Consider the following 17,906-nt stretch of genomic DNA (forward strand, 5'->3'; position numbering starts at 1 on the left):
GGCTTTTTATGCCCAACGGAAATGACATACACATTGTCCCAAATGAAAGAGCGGTATGCGGTTGAATGGCCTATTAAACGCTCAATGAATTCATATAAAGGCAATTGGTAAGCCCTTGCGAGATAATAGTTGCATCCAACAGAGTTTTACAAACCCAAGTAACCCTCTCTTTATCCGTACCAATCTGTGCAGCCTGTTCATAGAAGTTCCAGGTTTTCTACTTAGTGAGATAGTTGTGTGCAAGAAAGTACTAAATGCTGCGAACCCCTCATGTGACGAAATGACAAATGCTATTTTAATAAATTTATTCATAGCATTTTCCGGCGTGAAAAAACAAAAAAATTAATTATTGTGTATTGTCCCCCGCTGACACGTGATGTTAAACAACCAATGGGGTTGCGATGCGGCATAACCTAAAGTCATTTATCAACTATCAAAATGCTGGTTTCTCGAAGGTTAAAAGTTTATCGAACGCAAAAATGAGGCAAAATGCGATGGGAAAGAAAGTTTGCTGTTTCTGGTTGTCAATTTCAGCACTTTGAAGATACGTTGGTCTCCAGGGGATGGTTTTAATCCAATCGAAGAGGATTTTTTGTCAATTCGGTGGTCTAGAGTATTGTTTACACTAACAGCAAATTGTTTAGAATCATATATGCCTAAGACATGGCGCATGGTTTGTGGCTACTCTGCCTGGTTTTATGGGCTGCTCTTTTTACCGAAAGACCTGCACATGGTAAAAGGATACATATTCATCCTTCAGTAAAACCGGGAACTCAACTTGTATCGCTGGCCGATAAAGAAAGGACGAATTATAGGCTGAGTTTTTCACGAAAGGCAAACATTCTTCGCGAATTTATCGCTATCAATCAACTGACTGGAATTGTTACTTTACACCGTCAGATAACTTGTGGTATTTTTCATAACAAAGTGTTTGTAGTTACAGTACAATCTATAAGCGTGAATCCTCCTAAATTATATTTTTGGGAGCCAATTTTAGTCACTTTACATAACAGACGCGGTTGTCTAGATGTTCAAAAAGCTAAAATGAATTCCAATAACGCTGGTCATATGCAAATTTCCGCTTTTAAAACCGATGTTGTATCTCGTTTTAATAAATCCAGTGGGAATTTTTTAAGAAGTAGGCTAAAAGACAGTTTAGGTCCTAAAAATTATTTTTCCGATCATTTGTACCAGTTGGATAGAAGAACTAACTTCGGGACATCTCACAAGGACAAACGTGATGCGAGTCAAGTCTATTTATTATCGGGCATTAATGGATACCAAAACAGACAAGGAAAAACTGATTATTTAACAAGGATTAAACGGAATGCTAGGAATACTGCGCCAAAATTCAAAAATCCCTTTGAATCAGTCTCTATTCTTGAAAATGTGAATGTTTCAACCCTTGTGTATACTGCATCTGTCTCAAACAGTTACTTGGTTGGCAAACTTGTTTATACTATGAAGCCCACAGGAAATATTCGTAGTGGAGATTTCTTTGTGATCAATGCAGGTACAGGGGAAATTAGGACTAAGGCTTCACTAGATCGTGAGAGCATGTCAGAGCACCAATTCCGAGTAACAGCTACTGTTAAGCGTAGTCAAACATTACAAGCAAGTATGGATTTAACGATAAAGATATTGGATGTAAATGACCATGCCCCAGTATTTGATAAAAAAGTTTACAGAGAAAATATATCAGAATTGGAGGATAGTGGTTCTACTGTATTGGTTGTTCGTGCATATGACTTAGATTCTGGGTTAAATAAGGATGTTCGATATAGTATTGTCTATCACAGTGGTAAGAACAGAGTATTTGTAATTGGTGTTACCTCTGGTATTATAAAGGTCGATGATGATTTAGATCGTGAGAAAGTTCCTTCTTATCATTTGAAAATCAAGGCTGAAGATCTTGGTACACCTCGACAAAGTTCCACTGTTGATGTCTTCATCAATCTCATTGATGAAAATGATTGTATTCCTAAATTTAATGAAACCTTATATACCTTCTCTGTTAAAGAAAACAGTGCTAGGGGTACTTTTGTTGGAACAACCAATGCAACAGATTGTGATATTGGCTTGAACAAAAAAATAAAATATAGTATAACCTCTGGAAATGAAGACCAAGCTTTTCAAATTGTTATGAGTTCAGGTGTCATTCGTGTTCACGGTTCCTTAGACTACGAGACCAATTCATTATACATGCTTCAAGTCATGGCTGAGGATTCTGGAGACAGCCCAGAATATAGTGAAGTGTGGGTAAATATTGATGTCACAGATGTTAATGATTGTCCACCAGAGTTTACAAAGAGCAACTACCATTTCAGTGTTTCTGAAAGTGTAGGTCTTAACCATCTTGTTGAAACAGTTCATGCAACTGACTGTGATTCCGGTAAGAATGCTGAAGTAGAGTATTTCTTAAAAAACAAGAAACTACCATTTAAGATTGGTTTAACATCTGGTGAAATTAAAACAACTGCCAAGCTAGACAGAGAAACTGTGCCAAGCTATCAATTTGAAGTAATAGCACAAGATAAAGGTGAGAAGCCTTTAAAGAAGCCTGTCAATGTGTATATCACTATTAGTGACATCAATGATAGTCCACCCAAGTTTGAAAAAGACAGGTATAATGCTAGTATTGATGAGAAATACAGATCTCGACGACCATTTCTTACAGTGGTTGCGAAGGACAAAGATACTATTGGCCAGATTAAGTATTCCTTATTAGAAGAACCTGATAATTGTTTTGCAATAAACTCTTTTGGTGGTATTACAAAACGGAGAACTTGTCAGTTGAACTACAGGATAAAAAGAGTTTATTATTTCAAAGTGGAAGCATCAGATGGCAAGCAAAGTTCATCAGCTCAAGTCATTGTGAGAATACAAGACTCAAATGATAATGCCCCAGTGTTTACAAAATCTCGCTACACTGGTGAAATTTATGAGAATGAGACTTCTGGCACAAATATTGCAAAGGTAACAGCAACTGATGATGATTTTGGTAAAAATGCAGAAATAACTTATTCTATTCTTGGTGGTAGTACAATTTTTAAAATCAATCCAGGCAATGGTGTGATAACAAACCTAGTTATGTTAGACAGAGAGCATACATCAAAGTACAAACTGAAGGTTGTAGCTACTGATAATGGCAAAAGAAGTAAATCTGGAAGAACGCGTGTTGATATTACTGTTAAAGATATTAATGATAATCCACCAAAGTTTGACCAGTCTCTGTACATGGTAGAGGTGTTTGAGAATGTCCCAGTTGGTAAACTGGTTAAACAAATTCAAGCTACTGATGCAGATGAGGGTGTAAATAAACAAATATCATATTCTCTTGAGGCAAAAGGTAAAGAACATTCATGTAACCTATGCAACTTTCAAAAATTTTAAATGACTATTTTGTCAACAGATGTTTTTATGGGTGGTTGAATATACCTACCACTCAGACTGTCATAACTGACAGTTATTGACAACCATTTACGTATTTATAAGTGAAACTTTTATTTTGCACTATAGGTAACATCAACAATGCTTTCAAAATTAACAACGATCTTGGTGATATTACAGTTAATCAGAAATTAGATAGAGAAATCATACCAGAGTATACTTTGACTGTGGTAGCAACAGATCACGGAGAACCAGCGCAACGATCTTCAACTAAAGTTAAGGTATGAAAACGAACTGTAGCCAGACGGGGGGAGGGGGGTGCTCTGTTTGCACGGTTCTGGATGAATTTGGAACCGGTCAGAATCTCGAGCTTCAGTTTTACATGAGAACTGGGCGAATTTTAGGTAACAGGGCAATTTATGACGTTCATACTCGGAAATAAAAAAAGGATTAATTTTGAACGGTGCCGTGTAAGCGGACAGAAAGGGGCGAGTTCGAGCGAGGTAAGAAATTCGTCACGTCCCGTACGTGAACACGAAGACAAACATAACAAATATGTCATCGAAAAAGAGTGAGAAAAACTTAGAATGGGTATGATAAGAAATGGATTGGATGTTTAAAAGGAAGATGTCAGTTGGGGTCAAATAGTGGGAGAGTTTTGGTGGAAGCTAAGTTATCAGACAAATTTGGAAATGGCTTGAATTCGTTCTTTCGGCCTTTAGGTTTCAGGGAAATAACGAAAACGGACAAATTTCGGACCCTCAAATTTATGATCACAGTGTAAACACTTAAAAACAGGCCGGAAACGACGAATTTTGGCCGCTCCCAGATTTTTTTCGGTCTCGTGTAAAAGTAGCCTTGTCGTGTACTAATGTAGAAAGCTGAAATAACGTTGAGAATGCGGCAGTGTCTTTTTTGGTTAGTTTAGAAGTGGTGCACTTATCGCATGTCAATATTGACTGGGTTTTCGATGTACCCTAGAGGTCTCTGAATTCCTCTCATAGCATTCTCCGAATATGTTTCAGGATGTTGAGTTTAGAAAGCAGCGTTGATGAAAGTATAAGGAACGGCTTAGCAGTGAAAATGAAAATCTCCCTGTTCAATTTGTAAATTATCGTTTGTTAAATTATACCATTTTTGAACAGGTTCCAAAGTTGCACGTGCATGACTTTATATTACCACATTATCTTCTCGATGAGAGATTATGAAAGTGCTGTCTAAGTGCTTGTAACTTGATGAGTACTCTAAACCATGCAATTATCTTATTTCAATCTATCTAGGTAACTTTGAAAGACATCCTAGATAGCCCACCGAAGTTTATAAAACCTCGCTACGTTGTCAACATTCCCGAAAACTATCCTGTTAAAAAAGAACTGGTTCGAGTTAAAGCTGTTACTCAAGATATTCTGAAACATGCTAATATTCAATACGACATCACTGGTGGTAACTATGACAACATGTTTACCATCTTGGGCACGACGGGTAGCATCGAATTAGTGAAATCATTAGACTTTGAGAGCAAAACTGGCTATCTCTTGACGGTTCAAGCAATGTATGCCACCTTTTTAGCCTCAGCGGAAGTGGAGATAAATGTGATAGATGTTAATGATATGAAACCAATACTTAAGCAAAATTTTGAGATTTTAATCAACATTTTAGAAGGTCAGTTTCCGTCTAACATCAACTTCAGAATACCAGCATACGATCCGGACAAAAGCTCAGTACTTTCATATGAAATCACTTTAAAAAACGACCGGGCCAAAAATGCTGTAATTGTGGACAAGAATACTGGAATTTTAAGTATAAAAGAGTCAGCTCTTGCGAATACAAATCGAATTCCTTTTAAAGTTCGGATATCTGATGGGGTTCATACCATATCCAGAGATGGCAGTATCAACCTCAATATTATCACGGAACGCTTACTTCAAGCCAGTGTTACTGTTTACTTCAAGAATGCGACAACTTCGAAATTTTTTGAAGTTTTGCATAAGTTCAAGTCAATATTGGGGTCAATTTTTGACGTTGATGAAAGAAATGTTATTGTGTTTTGTGTCGTGAACTCTACAAGAATCCACAATGATTTTTTAGACGAAATTGGAGTTGTGACCATTGTGAATAATTATCTCACTCTATGGTTAGCTGTTAGAAGTGAAAAAGGATTTGTTGATGGAAAATTAGTTTTGGAGAAATTGCATTTTTACGCAAAGGAACTTGAAGTGGAAACACAAATGACTCTACTGCCTTCAGATAAAGAAATAAAAAAAGGGAAAGATTCAAGTCACTATTTGCTTGTGCAAGAACCATTTACTTCAAAAGATAGTTACTTCATTAGTATGACAAATAAGAGCTTTGCAGACAGCCCAGGTCAATTGCTCATCACTCCTAGTGCCGTATTCTATGGTGTCAAAGTCAAAGAGGTCTTCAAACCATTTTGTCCAGCAGGCTTCTTTGGTACTTCGTGTAATTTTCGGTTAGACACGTGTTATTCGAGCCCTTGTCTGAATAGAGCAAAATGTATCAACTACGAGGGAGGATACTATTGCGCATGTGCAGAAAATTTCGTTGGCAAAAATTGCGAAATAGATATGAGAAAATCTCGATGTTCAAGTTTGCCAGGTGAGTTCGTCTTTGTCCAGGTCACTATGCATCGTTCAATTTTTCGCTATTCTGAAAATGTCCTGTTATTTCATTGTTAGATAACATCTGTCAGAACCAAGGAAAATGCAAAGACGATCCAAAGCAAGGTTTTCAATGTCTGTGTGAGAATGGCAACCATCTCGAACAATTGTGTCGTGTAACTACAAGAAGTTTTGAAAATGGTTCATTTGCTGCATTTTCAGGTATTTGAATTGATATTGGAACTTTATAACTTGGAAAAATCAGGGTATAAAGTACCAGCTAGAAGTCAGAAGAATCCTCGCTATAACTGTTAGTAACCACTATCGGATTCCTCCACAAACCCTCTCTAGTCTCCATATTTCCAATAATATTGTGAATTTTTGACAGCACTATATTTCTTTATCATGAAGGTTTAAGCCAACGATGGTTCATTGATGTTTCCTTGGAATTTGCAACTGTATCAAGTAACGGTGTCCTTGTGTACGTCGGTCGTTATGGGTACGAAAACGACACTATGGCACTCGAGCTTCGGAATGGTAAACTTTATTATGTTTTCTCTGCTGGTGATGATATAAAAACAGTCAGTGTTGGGCCAGCTGAGGGAGAAAGTATTGTGAATGGAAAATGGCACAAAGTTTCGATCTCTTATCAACAGCGGGTAAGACAATTGAACTGAAAGTAAACTGAAAGACTATCTCAGGGGGGCGGGTTAGGAGAATTTGAGCCTTTTGCTTTTCTGAGTTGAGCGAAAATGTGAATATAACGACCCTGAACGTTCGGCTATTTATCAAAATGAAGCTATTTAAGTGTACATATTTCAAGACCATAGTTCAAAGAGAAAGATATAACAATTTGCCGTTTTTTTACCAAAAATAGAAATTTGAATAATCTTTCCTACATTCAAACCATTTACAAGTACATCGGTTGAAAAACGAAGAAAATGAAGATATAATAAATTAGTTTATTTGGCTTTCTTTTTTAGACTGGCGCTCTTGTTCTGGGAAAGAATTGCAAATCTTCTGTTGCTGTCAAATTTGGCAACCAAGTTGGAAGGTTTTCTTGTGCTGCGGCAGACAAACTAAATGGGAAATTAAGGTACAGTGACTCAAAATGTAAAAGTTGTCTTCATAATATTTGCACCGTTGCGATCTCTGTTGTACAATTGTCTAAATGTTATTCTATAAGTAAAATTTGGATAAAATACTGCGTAGGAACACTACAGGCCCTTCAGACAAAGATTTCCAAATTTTTAAATGTTTCACGTTCGAAATTATCTTTCTTTTTAGATCCATGGATCTGACCTCGCCACTTGTTCTTGGTGGACTTTCCGTCACGCCCACCAGCTTCCCAATCCAAGGAAAAAGTTTCAATGGCTGCATTCGTAATGTGAGATTAAATCATGCACCGCTGGATCTGGGTGATCCAATATTCAACCAGAACTCTAAAATCGGTTGCAATCGAAAGAAAGATTTCTGTACAGACGAATCTTGTACTCAAAATGGAAAGTGTGCAAGTTCCTGGGAGAAGGCGACATGTGTTTGTCAAGAGAAATATGCTGGGAAAAAATGTGAAATAGGTAAATGAACAGGATGCAAATATATTTTCACCGCATAGGAAAGTGTGTATAATGCATTTGTTGTGTTGGAAAATGAAATACCATTTAGCTTGTTCCTATACGTTCATAACTCACTTGTAATACAATTGATTACTACGGTTTAAAATTGAGTGCATGTGATGGTCACGAGACGGGCTCATGGTCAGTAACTTGGTCATGCGGTTTCTCCAAATTATTGTTTTGGAATATTTTTTATCTGTATTTTTTATATAAAGTCATGTCTAATTTGTCATTTTTCTTTTAAAGAAACTTCGCCCCTGGATTTTACTTCCAAAAGTTACCTTGTTAACAAACTGGAGAGCACAGTCGTTAAACAAATGTGGAGAATGGCTGTTATGTTTAGAACAGTGCACAAAGCTGGAACGATAATGGAGCTTGTTTTTCTCAACAATACATCGTCGTTGAAGGTACATATTATGTTCGCTATATTGCCGTTCTATGTCCTCTAGTGAGTGTCCTTTTGGTAAAGTTGAGGTGAATAAGCTAAAATGGATAAAACTTTTAACAAATATAATCTTTTCTTGCAGCTTCAAGACGGAGGCATCCACTATTCTCACAATACAAACAGCAGTCTATTTAACCTAAAAAGCAATAATATTATCCTCGATGATGGTAATTGGCATCACGTGGATATCACGTCATCCATGATGTCAGTCTACATGATAATTGATCACGTGCATAAAGTTAAAGCGAGCATCTCAAGGGTGACTAGCGATAGCTTGCTACAGGTCGTCCTAGGTGATACGGCGAAATCAGGGAATGGTTTTATCGGTTGCATCAAAGGTAGACTCACTTAGAGCGCGTTTTAGGTTAATTTTCTACTTGTTAACGAGCTTTAAACATTTTGGTAGAATATTGACGTCATAGAAAACAAAATTAACGTTATATAGCATCTAATAATCTTTGCATCTGTCTGTTTAGGAGTAATGATTGGCGATTCTCATTTGAACTTTTCTTCTGCAACAACTTACTTGGTCACAACTGGATGTAGTTCAAAAGCTCAGTGTCAGTCGCACTCCTGTCCTAAGGAAAGTATTTGTCAGGAGGGGTGGGGAAAGACGTCCTGTGTTTGTCGGAAAGGTTATGTCGGGAATGATTGTCGAGATATCTGTACCCTGCGCCCATGTCAGAATGGTGCTACCTGTCAGCGGACTAATGATGATGTCGGATTTAGGTGTATTTGTCGAGATAAATATTTAGGTCAGTATTCACATCTATTTATCATAAACGTGCATCTAATGAAACTACGTGTTCTACTAAAAGAACTTAGTGAAGTGTTAACATTTGGAAAATCTTCAATTCAGGTCAGTTCTGCGAGACACGAAGTCAATTACCGTGCCGTGATGAGTTTTTTAGCGCATCGGACAGTGGTACTTGTGGACCATGCAACTGCGACCTTAGATTGGAGTATAATCCTGTTTGTAATAAAACAACTGGCGAATGTTACTGCAAGGTACGCTTCTGGTGATTCGTATAACCTCAGCTAACCAAGATGCTCCGTATTTCGTTGAGATGTGTAAATAAAAAGTGCAATATTTTCTTTTGACGTAGGATAGTTATTATCGCCCGATTTTGAGCAGTGGAAAGCTGGACGATGTTTGTGAACAGTGCAGGTGCGATGACCTGGGAAGTGCGAATCAAATGTGTGAGCCAATAGGAGGACAGTGTCCCTGTTTACCCGGCGTTATCGGTCGTGAATGTGATATGTGCCAGGCGAAACAAGGAGAAATAACACAGAGTGGAAAAGGATGTAAAAGTAAGAATTACTAAAGTAGAAAACAAATTACGAATAAACATTGCAAGACATCTTGAGAGTCAAAAGATGAATCAAACAAGACACAGGTTGAGACTGTAAATTTTCGACTTTATTCCAAAGTCATCTTCATTCAGTCTCAAGATGTCTTATTTATTCGGAATTTGTTTTTTACTAAGTTGTCGTTTTAATGTTGGTTACATTGGAGTGGACACTATAATAGTCTAGAATGTATAGCACAGATGATTACATACTACCAGCACAGCTCATCAAACTAGATATGAACCGCTTAACTTAAAGACATCCTAACGTTTTTAGTTATCAACACGTCGTGTCCAAGAGCAAAGGCTGAAAGAATTGTTTGGCCGAGGGAGAGCTTTGGCGTGGTTTCTGTGCAGAAGTGTCCATTTGGCGCAGAAGGAACTGCAAAAAGGCTTTGTGCTTTCGGTACAGGCTGGGAAGAACCTGATCTTTTAAACTGTACATCAGCAGGTTTTCTTGCCATCATTAAATTGGTAAGTTTGCGTCATATCCCACATCCAGCACTCACAATATGTCAATATCCTAACATGCAACTTGTTATTTCATATTGTAGTTGAAGCATTATGGAAACCTTTCAACGCAGACGGCGATTATAGTTTCTCGTAAGCTGTGGAACATGTTCTCCGTGAAAGAATTTTATCAAAAGGACGTCGCTTTGGGGTGTAAAATTATTATGGCCTTACTGGATTTCGAGAGTAACCAGGTGGAAGACAAGTTAGCCTCCTCTCAGGATAAGAAATTTTTGGATGTAAGTTAATGTAATAGTTTCGGTGAAGTGTTCGTATTAGTATTCCCCAGAACTACTCTACACGCGTGCCTTGCCCTTATCAACTACTGTATCATCTCATAGAAATCTCGAGCTCATAATATAATTGTTAAAAAAACCTGATGTATAATTATCTTTTATTTGTTAAGATAATTTTGAAGGCCATAAGTATCTTTGTGGATCCAAAATACACTAAAGGATGGTCATTGATAGACGAGGTAATATATTGATAGATAAGGTAATACATTGATTCACGTGGTATTATATTGATAGACGGTAATATAGTGATAGACGAGGTAATATATTGATAGACGAGATAATATTGTTAGACGAGGTAATGGAGCTATATACGTTAACTGCATGTTAGGGAAACCTTTCCTTTGATCTTGTAACAGCGCTTGATCAGAAGCTCTTCAGGGGCTTGTGTAGAAGCGAAGCAATCAAATTGTTTAAGCAATCTATTAAAGTTTTTTATGTTTTTATTTTGGTTTTTAGACTCCACCAGCAACTGTGTCATTGATGCGGCAATTGGAGAGCTTTGGTATCAGTCTTGCTAGTAATATGGTTTATATAAAGAGAAATAATCGAGAAAAGCGATCAACCTCCAGCTTACCTTCTTACAATAAAGTCGAAAAACATTTGCGTAAGTTATTCTTACTTTTATTTAACTGCCATGTATGAACGACCATTCTGTATGTCTTCTTTTTTCATAGTCATGCAGTTGGAACCAGTTGATCCGAAAAGTTTCTCTGGTTTACAATTTCCTCTGAAAGAACACGAATCGAGTCTGTTGTCATCAGAGCAGTGGAGGAACACGAGCAACCGAGTTAATATTCCAGAATCTTTATTTCGTAATCATGGAGCTCCAAGTAAGTTATAATATTGCAATAGTTGGACTCATTTCACTTCAATTCTTTACAACCATTTTGACGCAATTATCCATGGGTGTACGTCCCTGTTAAGATAGGCTTTTCACCATTTAACTAACAGCTCTTGTTAAAGCAACTCATGATGGGATAATCGTATTGTATGCGACGTCCCCGAACCCCCCGCCCCACCCTTCATCCCCAGACGCACCCCCCCCCCAAGAGGAGCCTGGATATTCCAAAGCTGAAAGTTTTTTTGTATTCTCTACTTTAACAGAGAATGAATCTGCAATTGCCTTCATTGCCTTAAAATATCTTGGAGATCTGTTGCCATATTCATTTGACACAAAAGCGAGGTGTGTATACACCGATTAACGTATTTTTGCCTGCGAACGTCAACTATGTTGTTGTTCAAAATATTTTACGTGTTACGTATCAGTAAATCAGAACCAGGATTATAATCTAAATTATTTCCTACAAGAATAATAATCAATCTTTGTACTTTAGTTTTAGCGATCTCTCGTTGGATGTTAACTCTGACGTCATAATAGTTGGAATCAAGGGAATGGAGTCTATTTATCTTCAAGAACCAATCACAATTGAGTTCGAAATCCATGAGGTGTTTAACCAAATCATGTCACTAATATAATCTCCTTCACTATATATATCTTACCATAACACACATTGAATTGCTTACTATACAAAAACCACATCATACCATGAACACTAGACATTGCCAAACCAATAATCATTTTACACTATGCCTGACCCACGAATCCATAGACCCACACCATTTGAAACCTCTTATCACACTACCAAAACGTACGAAAATACAACATACAATAGGGTCAATACCAAACCAAACTAAACTAAACTAAACCGTGGCCATACCTTACCACATCACATTATACCATATCATACCCTACGTTTCGAAACCACTACTATTTTATCTTAAACCATCTTTCCTATAGGTGAATCGATCAAAATATGATTGTGTTTTTTGGAATTATTCTGTTGCGTAAGTTCATAAGACTTAGTTCATAAGTGAACATTATTAACAATAAGCGAATAAATTATTTGATTTTTAATGAACCGTTTATTATTTGTAGTGGTGAGCATGGTGGTGGCTGGTCGAGGAATGGTTGTACCAAAGCTCCCAGTAATTTCACGCACACTGTTTGCAAATGTCATCATTTGACTTCGTTTGCTGTTGTATCAGATCTCACGATCCAGGTAATCATCCACAAATATTCGTCATTCATTACCTGCCGCCTCTACTGCTTCATTGTGGATTTATCCGTTTGTAATTTCCTATGTCTTTATCTTTAGATCCCAGTGATTTCGCCGTATAAAATTAGAATCGTCACATATATCGGTGTGGCTATTTCCTTGGTGATATTATTGGGCGCCATTATAACATTTACTTGTCTGAGGTTAATATTACATCGTTTATCAGTCGTTTGCTTACGGAATCATATCACTTATCAGTCGTTTGCTTACGGAGTCATATCGCTTATCAGTCGTTTGCTTACGGAATCATAAACTGTCTATCTTTGTATTTATTGCTTTGAAACCGATTCACAATTTGTTCATTTTTTTAGTGGTCTAAATTCCAACACGAACAACATACACAGAAACATGGTGTTGGCAATTGTGATTGCTGAAATAGTGTATGTCCTTGGAATAAACAGAACATCCAATCAAGTAAGTGGCGTCAACATAATCAATTGTTCCATACCATTGTCACAATCCATGCCCGTTGATTTGGGGGGAAACAGTAGAGCTATGCAGTCATAGACTAGCGCGAAAGACGTGTCTGTGCAGCTATTTTCTCCGGCGTTTACATCGAAATAACTTTTTGAATCTTTCTTCAGTTAATTTGCAGATTTATCGCAATTATTCTTCATTATTTCTTCGACGCCGTGTTTGCCTGGATGTTTGTCGAGGTCGTACATATGTATCGCAGGCTTACGGAGAAGAGAGACATTGATTCGGGACAAATGACATTTTATTACTTTCTTGGGTGGGGTAAGTTGATCAATTTATTATTTTTATATACATACATTGTTAGGCTGGGGTGATTTTCTATATATTCATACATATATTCATAAAAGCAATCAGTCGGGCCTAATTAAGCGTCCACATGATGGCCCTCTCTGTCTCTCTTATCTCACTACGTTTCAAATTCATCAAAAGGGATAAACAACATTAGATTTAATATTCTTGTTATTTTGCTTGGCGATTTTTTGCCAGTTTGAAGAAACACCAGGTATATTTGGTTCGGGTGAACGTTTTGTAAATAACAAATATGCGTGGTGCTTTTACAAATTGTTAAATAAAACATTAGATTTTTTGATAAAACCGTTTTTATTGAACGAGGACATGATGATCGATATTTTTACATTTCAGGATGTCCTGCGATCGTTGTGGGTCTATCAACTGGAATGGCTGTCGAAGGATATGGTAATCAGAAATTGTAAGTACGCTAGAAGCTGCGTTTGGAAAACAGTGAAGAAGTCTGAAAGATTCTTCGTTATACAGCATGTAACTGTGTTTATAATCTTTCTACAGCTGCTGGATGACGACGGACGGAACGTTGATTTGGACATTCACGATTCCAATTGCTAGTGTGATATTTGTAAGTGTTTTTCCGGTTAACCATATCATCAACGAAGACAATTCTATATATTTACCAGTTTAAAGCTTCACCGCGTATAATTTTTAGGGCAAACCTGAGCTTTATCGATGCAGTTATAAAAATATAGCTACGTAGTTTGCCTTCATGCTGTAATAATTATATTAATATTGTTGTTCGCCATGAAAACTTACAAAAGCATTAAAGGCAATTTTGTCTTAATGTTATGAATTTAATTTTTAGGCCAACGTGATTGTGTTTCTCATGGCTTTGCGCTTGTCCGTCGAAAAAGCGCGAAGAAAACGGAAACATTACACGTATAATCCAAAGAATGTTAATGTTACCAGTGTACACAAGAATGCATTAAAAATCAAGTAAGTTTAAAGACTTTTTTCCACTTCAAACGATGGTACATAACTTCTTTAACATTCTCCTTCTCGTATAGATATGCTCTGAAAGTTGGCGCAATATTTCTTCCTGTTCTCGGAATAACTCTGACATTTGGAGTCTTGGCTGTCAATCAGGATCTGTTGATATTCCATTATCTTTATGCTATATTGTGTTGTTGTCAGAGCCTGTTTGTACTGCTTTTTTACGTTGCTTTCGATCCAAAGGTAAAATATCATCTCCAATTATGAATATCCTTTGTTGTAGTACATATCTTAACTTCTCTTGCCTAAGTCTCTTTCCCTAAAACACTTTTTTACTAAAATAGTCGTAATACTTCCATGTTCAGGAATTCAATCACGAATTAAACGATTAATCTCAATTAATCTCTAGGTTTAGGACCTAATCCTAACCTAATCTCGAGAATAAAATTCGTATAACAATAAAGTTAACCACTTCAGGTACGTGAGGAATACAAAAACGCTTATATCCGTTGGAGGACTGGAGACAAGACCTACGGCAGACCAAGGAGACGACGGCTTTATGTAAGTTACTCAATCAGTTGAAATACAAACTTGTTGTACTCACAGAATAGCAAAACTGATAATATTGTTACAATCTCCAACCTAAAAACCACTGTGATTGTCAACATTTTCTCCGCAGGAAATGTCATACCATCCTGGTAGCAACCTGGCTGGTGAGGAGGGTTATGGTTTGAAAGGAATGAATCCAGAGACGACATCAACAGATCGTTCAACCAGCACCTTGCACAGCATGAGCAAAACAGATCCATTTAGTACCTTCCCTGAGGATGACAGTGAGTCTGGTATGTTAAAAAACCTTGGGTTGTTATTTTTATAAAGTCAATCATATTTATCAAAATATAATTGTTCTCGTCTTTGAACAGACTACAAGGAAATAAAGAAACGAAAGCCTCGCAAGGAGGATCCGATTGATATGGGTATGAGTTCTTAATTTTTTAGCTGCGCGGACGTTTGACCGACAGACACTGGACTTTTTAGGACTAAATTGAATAAGATGTTGTACTTCAATGGCTTTAACTCACATCTCTCCACTTTTAGAATCAGCAGCAAAAATGTGGAACGCCCCAGAGAAGTCAGGTAAGTTTATTTAAAAAAGCATATCATCCTTGTAATGTTGACTATATGAAGAAAAACCTGGTTTTTTTATTTTTCTTTGCAGAAGTAAGCACAACCCAACCAGAGTCTTCGGATTCCTCCGATGGTGGTCGACGTCGTGAGACGATGGTAATTTCGTCAGATTCCGGCAGTTCTGGTGATGGTGAGTAGTTTGTGGTACAATACTGTAGAATGTGGTACAATACCGTATGACGTGGTACAATACCGTATGATGTGGTACAATACCGTATAATGTCGTACAGTACTGTATAATGTGGTACAATACCGTATAACGTAATACAATACTGCATGTGGTGCAATACATACTATTCACTATATTAAACACTGTTGTTTCAGAATCAGGTTCATGGGAAAAGAAATCAGAGAATGGTGTTAACAAGCAAAAAGCGACAGGTATGAAATAACATCAATATTTGAGCCATAGACCAAAACACACAGGCGAGTTACTTTATTAAAATCTCTTCTTCCGACTTCAATTCGTTCAGTGTCTTTCGTTGCAAAGTCAAGCAATATATTTTGTTTTTAGCCCCACTCTACGCGTCAGATGGACCAATGCACAGCACTCCAATGGGTAGGTTCTTTGAAATCTTTATTTGAGAAGACATCGATAGATCTTTCCCAACCTTTTGAAATATCCCCACGTTTTAATGCATGATTTTAAAATGTCAGGTATTAACTCGAACGATGTCTCTGTTTTAGAACTAGCACAAGAGAAGGAACGATTATTGAAGAAAAAACCAATGACTGAGACACCTGTTGCGACAGTGGAGCCTCTCCCCCGGCCAAAGATTCTTTCAATATTAAAGAACAGTTCAACGCGGGGTAACGATGCTCCCCAACCTGACCAATCTTCACCTCAACTAGCAACAAAACCTCTGCCGGAAATGAAGAAAGCTGGGTCTGAGGCGAGTTCTGGTAGTTCTTTAAGCTCAATGAGTGATGATGATAATGACCTGTAAGTAATGAGTTACATATACCTGGCTATAAAGAGTTCAATAAATACCTTTTGGGCTAGTGTTTATATGTACACTAGACTAATATAACGCTTTTAGAGAATAGGTCTATAAGTTCTGGACGGGATTGAGTCAAGTTAGGAAAAACGACCACTTATCGAGCCAGCTTTTCTGTAAAATCGGACATAAAGGAAGAGTGTTTTTCATTTCAGATTAGCCCAGGCAAAGCTCCTCTCACAGTCAACTGAGGGAGGAATGTCAACGACGTCTAGTTCAGCTAAGAAACGAAGATCGAGGAAAACACGTGACATGCAACATGGCAAGAAAAGTCGCAATCATCGCGTGCATTTTAACAGAAAAAAATCAAAGAATCCTGACGATTCTGGGAAAGAAAAAGTGAGAACTGTTGAGGGTGAAGAAGGAAAGCCGTGAGTATAAATTGATAATTAGAATAAGTAACTGCCTGCAGTTTCAAGATCCAGGAAAGGTTGTCCCTTATTGATCCAGTGTTACTACCGGAGGAAACCGAAACTTATAAGTTATATCTTTATCTTGGATCATCTCTTACTAACTATAATTAGAAATCCCCGGAAATGGACATCAATAAATCTGTTTAATCCACTTCTTATTCTTAGTGCTTGTTATATTCTCAATAATTCTTATTTTTAAAATAAAATTGTATGTGCCCACGTAGTCATTCGTACTGTACACTGTCACTGTAGTTTTGTGTGATAAAGTAGATTAAACAAATATATTTATTAATAGTCTATTGTTATATTATGCAAGAGGCTCCTAAACTGTGTCACTAATGGAAGAAACTGCGAGTATATTATTTAACCTTTTATATTGTGACTCTCAAGGGTAATTTTTAAATTCACATGCACTAATCAGCAAGCTCACAACATCTGTTTTTTTTAGTCTAACCGAGCAACAAGTTTGAGAAGAATGAAACGGGTACCGCGAGCAATCTCTTAGACTAGTTCTGTTGTCATCGAGAAATTAAGCATGCCTTATTCAGATTTTGTAATATATTTATAAAGTTTGTAATATATATTAGCCTGAAGAACGTAAGATTAATATATGAAGAAAAACTCGTATATTAAATAGTGCAATATGAAACAAGATGAACAATTAGAGTTTGAAGACAAAATGAAAGTTTGTAATCATGATCATTTGATCTGTATGACTTCAGTTCTTTGTTCATTTAACGTTTAATATAACTTCGACGTTTTTAAAGTATAAATTATTTTTACCCTATGGTAACTTAGTTTTAGTAACTTATTCAGTAGCCTTAGAAAATGTAATGTATATAGTCACAACATTAAATAAAAAATTAATTAAATAATGATTTTTGTTGTTAGGTTATTTTCGTCAGATGCATGGTAGGACTTGCATACATGGTAAACCAATATTAAGACTGCTGTAACCTATGTAGTTGACATGTTTGTATGTATGCCGTGTTGGACCAGGATTAAACCAGTGGAAATCTAGACACTGTATATAAGTTAAAATATTAGGGACCAGTCGATCGTATTTAACTTACAGTTCACCTATCATTTTAGTCATACGAGATATAGGTATAGTGCAAGACGAAATTCTGAAAACTGGTCAATTTAACGTGTCGTCGTAACTGTCAACACATGTAGACTATGGCGTCTAGGTATTAAGTTACAAACATTTCAAAAGGAAGCCTTGCATTATTTACAGAAATATGAATTAA

The 17,906-nt window shown here is 36.9% G+C and overlaps 1 protein-coding gene across 1 annotated transcript; it reads left to right on the plus strand.

Annotated features, from left to right (window-relative positions):
* Window positions 1-420: 420 nt before the first annotated feature.
* On the plus strand, window positions 421-17,429 carry LOC114521675 (cadherin EGF LAG seven-pass G-type receptor 2-like). Its single transcript, XM_028542177.1, has 38 exons — window positions 421-3,349; window positions 3,520-3,671; window positions 4,671-6,006; window positions 6,087-6,230; window positions 6,420-6,667; window positions 6,992-7,104; window positions 7,296-7,585; window positions 7,871-8,031; window positions 8,152-8,407; window positions 8,546-8,824; window positions 8,929-9,077; window positions 9,176-9,380; window positions 9,696-9,892; window positions 9,973-10,167; window positions 10,335-10,403; window positions 10,681-10,828; window positions 10,899-11,054; window positions 11,329-11,407; window positions 11,559-11,670; window positions 12,023-12,069; window positions 12,161-12,284; window positions 12,381-12,484; window positions 12,653-12,755; window positions 12,926-13,079; window positions 13,461-13,527; window positions 13,623-13,689; window positions 13,930-14,060; window positions 14,132-14,300; window positions 14,535-14,618; window positions 14,737-14,899; window positions 14,981-15,034; window positions 15,156-15,194; window positions 15,277-15,375; window positions 15,570-15,626; window positions 15,760-15,804; window positions 15,933-16,188; window positions 16,399-16,614; window positions 17,105-17,429. Exons 1-38 carry the CDS (start codon window positions 664-666, stop codon window positions 17,124-17,126), a joined length of 8,976 nt encoding a protein of 2,991 aa, XP_028397978.1. The 5' UTR covers window positions 421-663; the 3' UTR covers window positions 17,127-17,429.
* Window positions 17,430-17,906: the final 477 nt, after the last annotated feature.

The sequence above is a fragment of the Dendronephthya gigantea genome, unplaced genomic scaffold (assembly GCF_004324835.1).
Source record: "Dendronephthya gigantea isolate DGI-Jeju-01 unplaced genomic scaffold, DenGig_1.0 000021F, whole genome shotgun sequence".
In the NCBI taxonomy this organism is placed as follows: Eukaryota; Metazoa; Cnidaria; class Anthozoa; order Malacalcyonacea; family Nephtheidae; genus Dendronephthya; species Dendronephthya gigantea.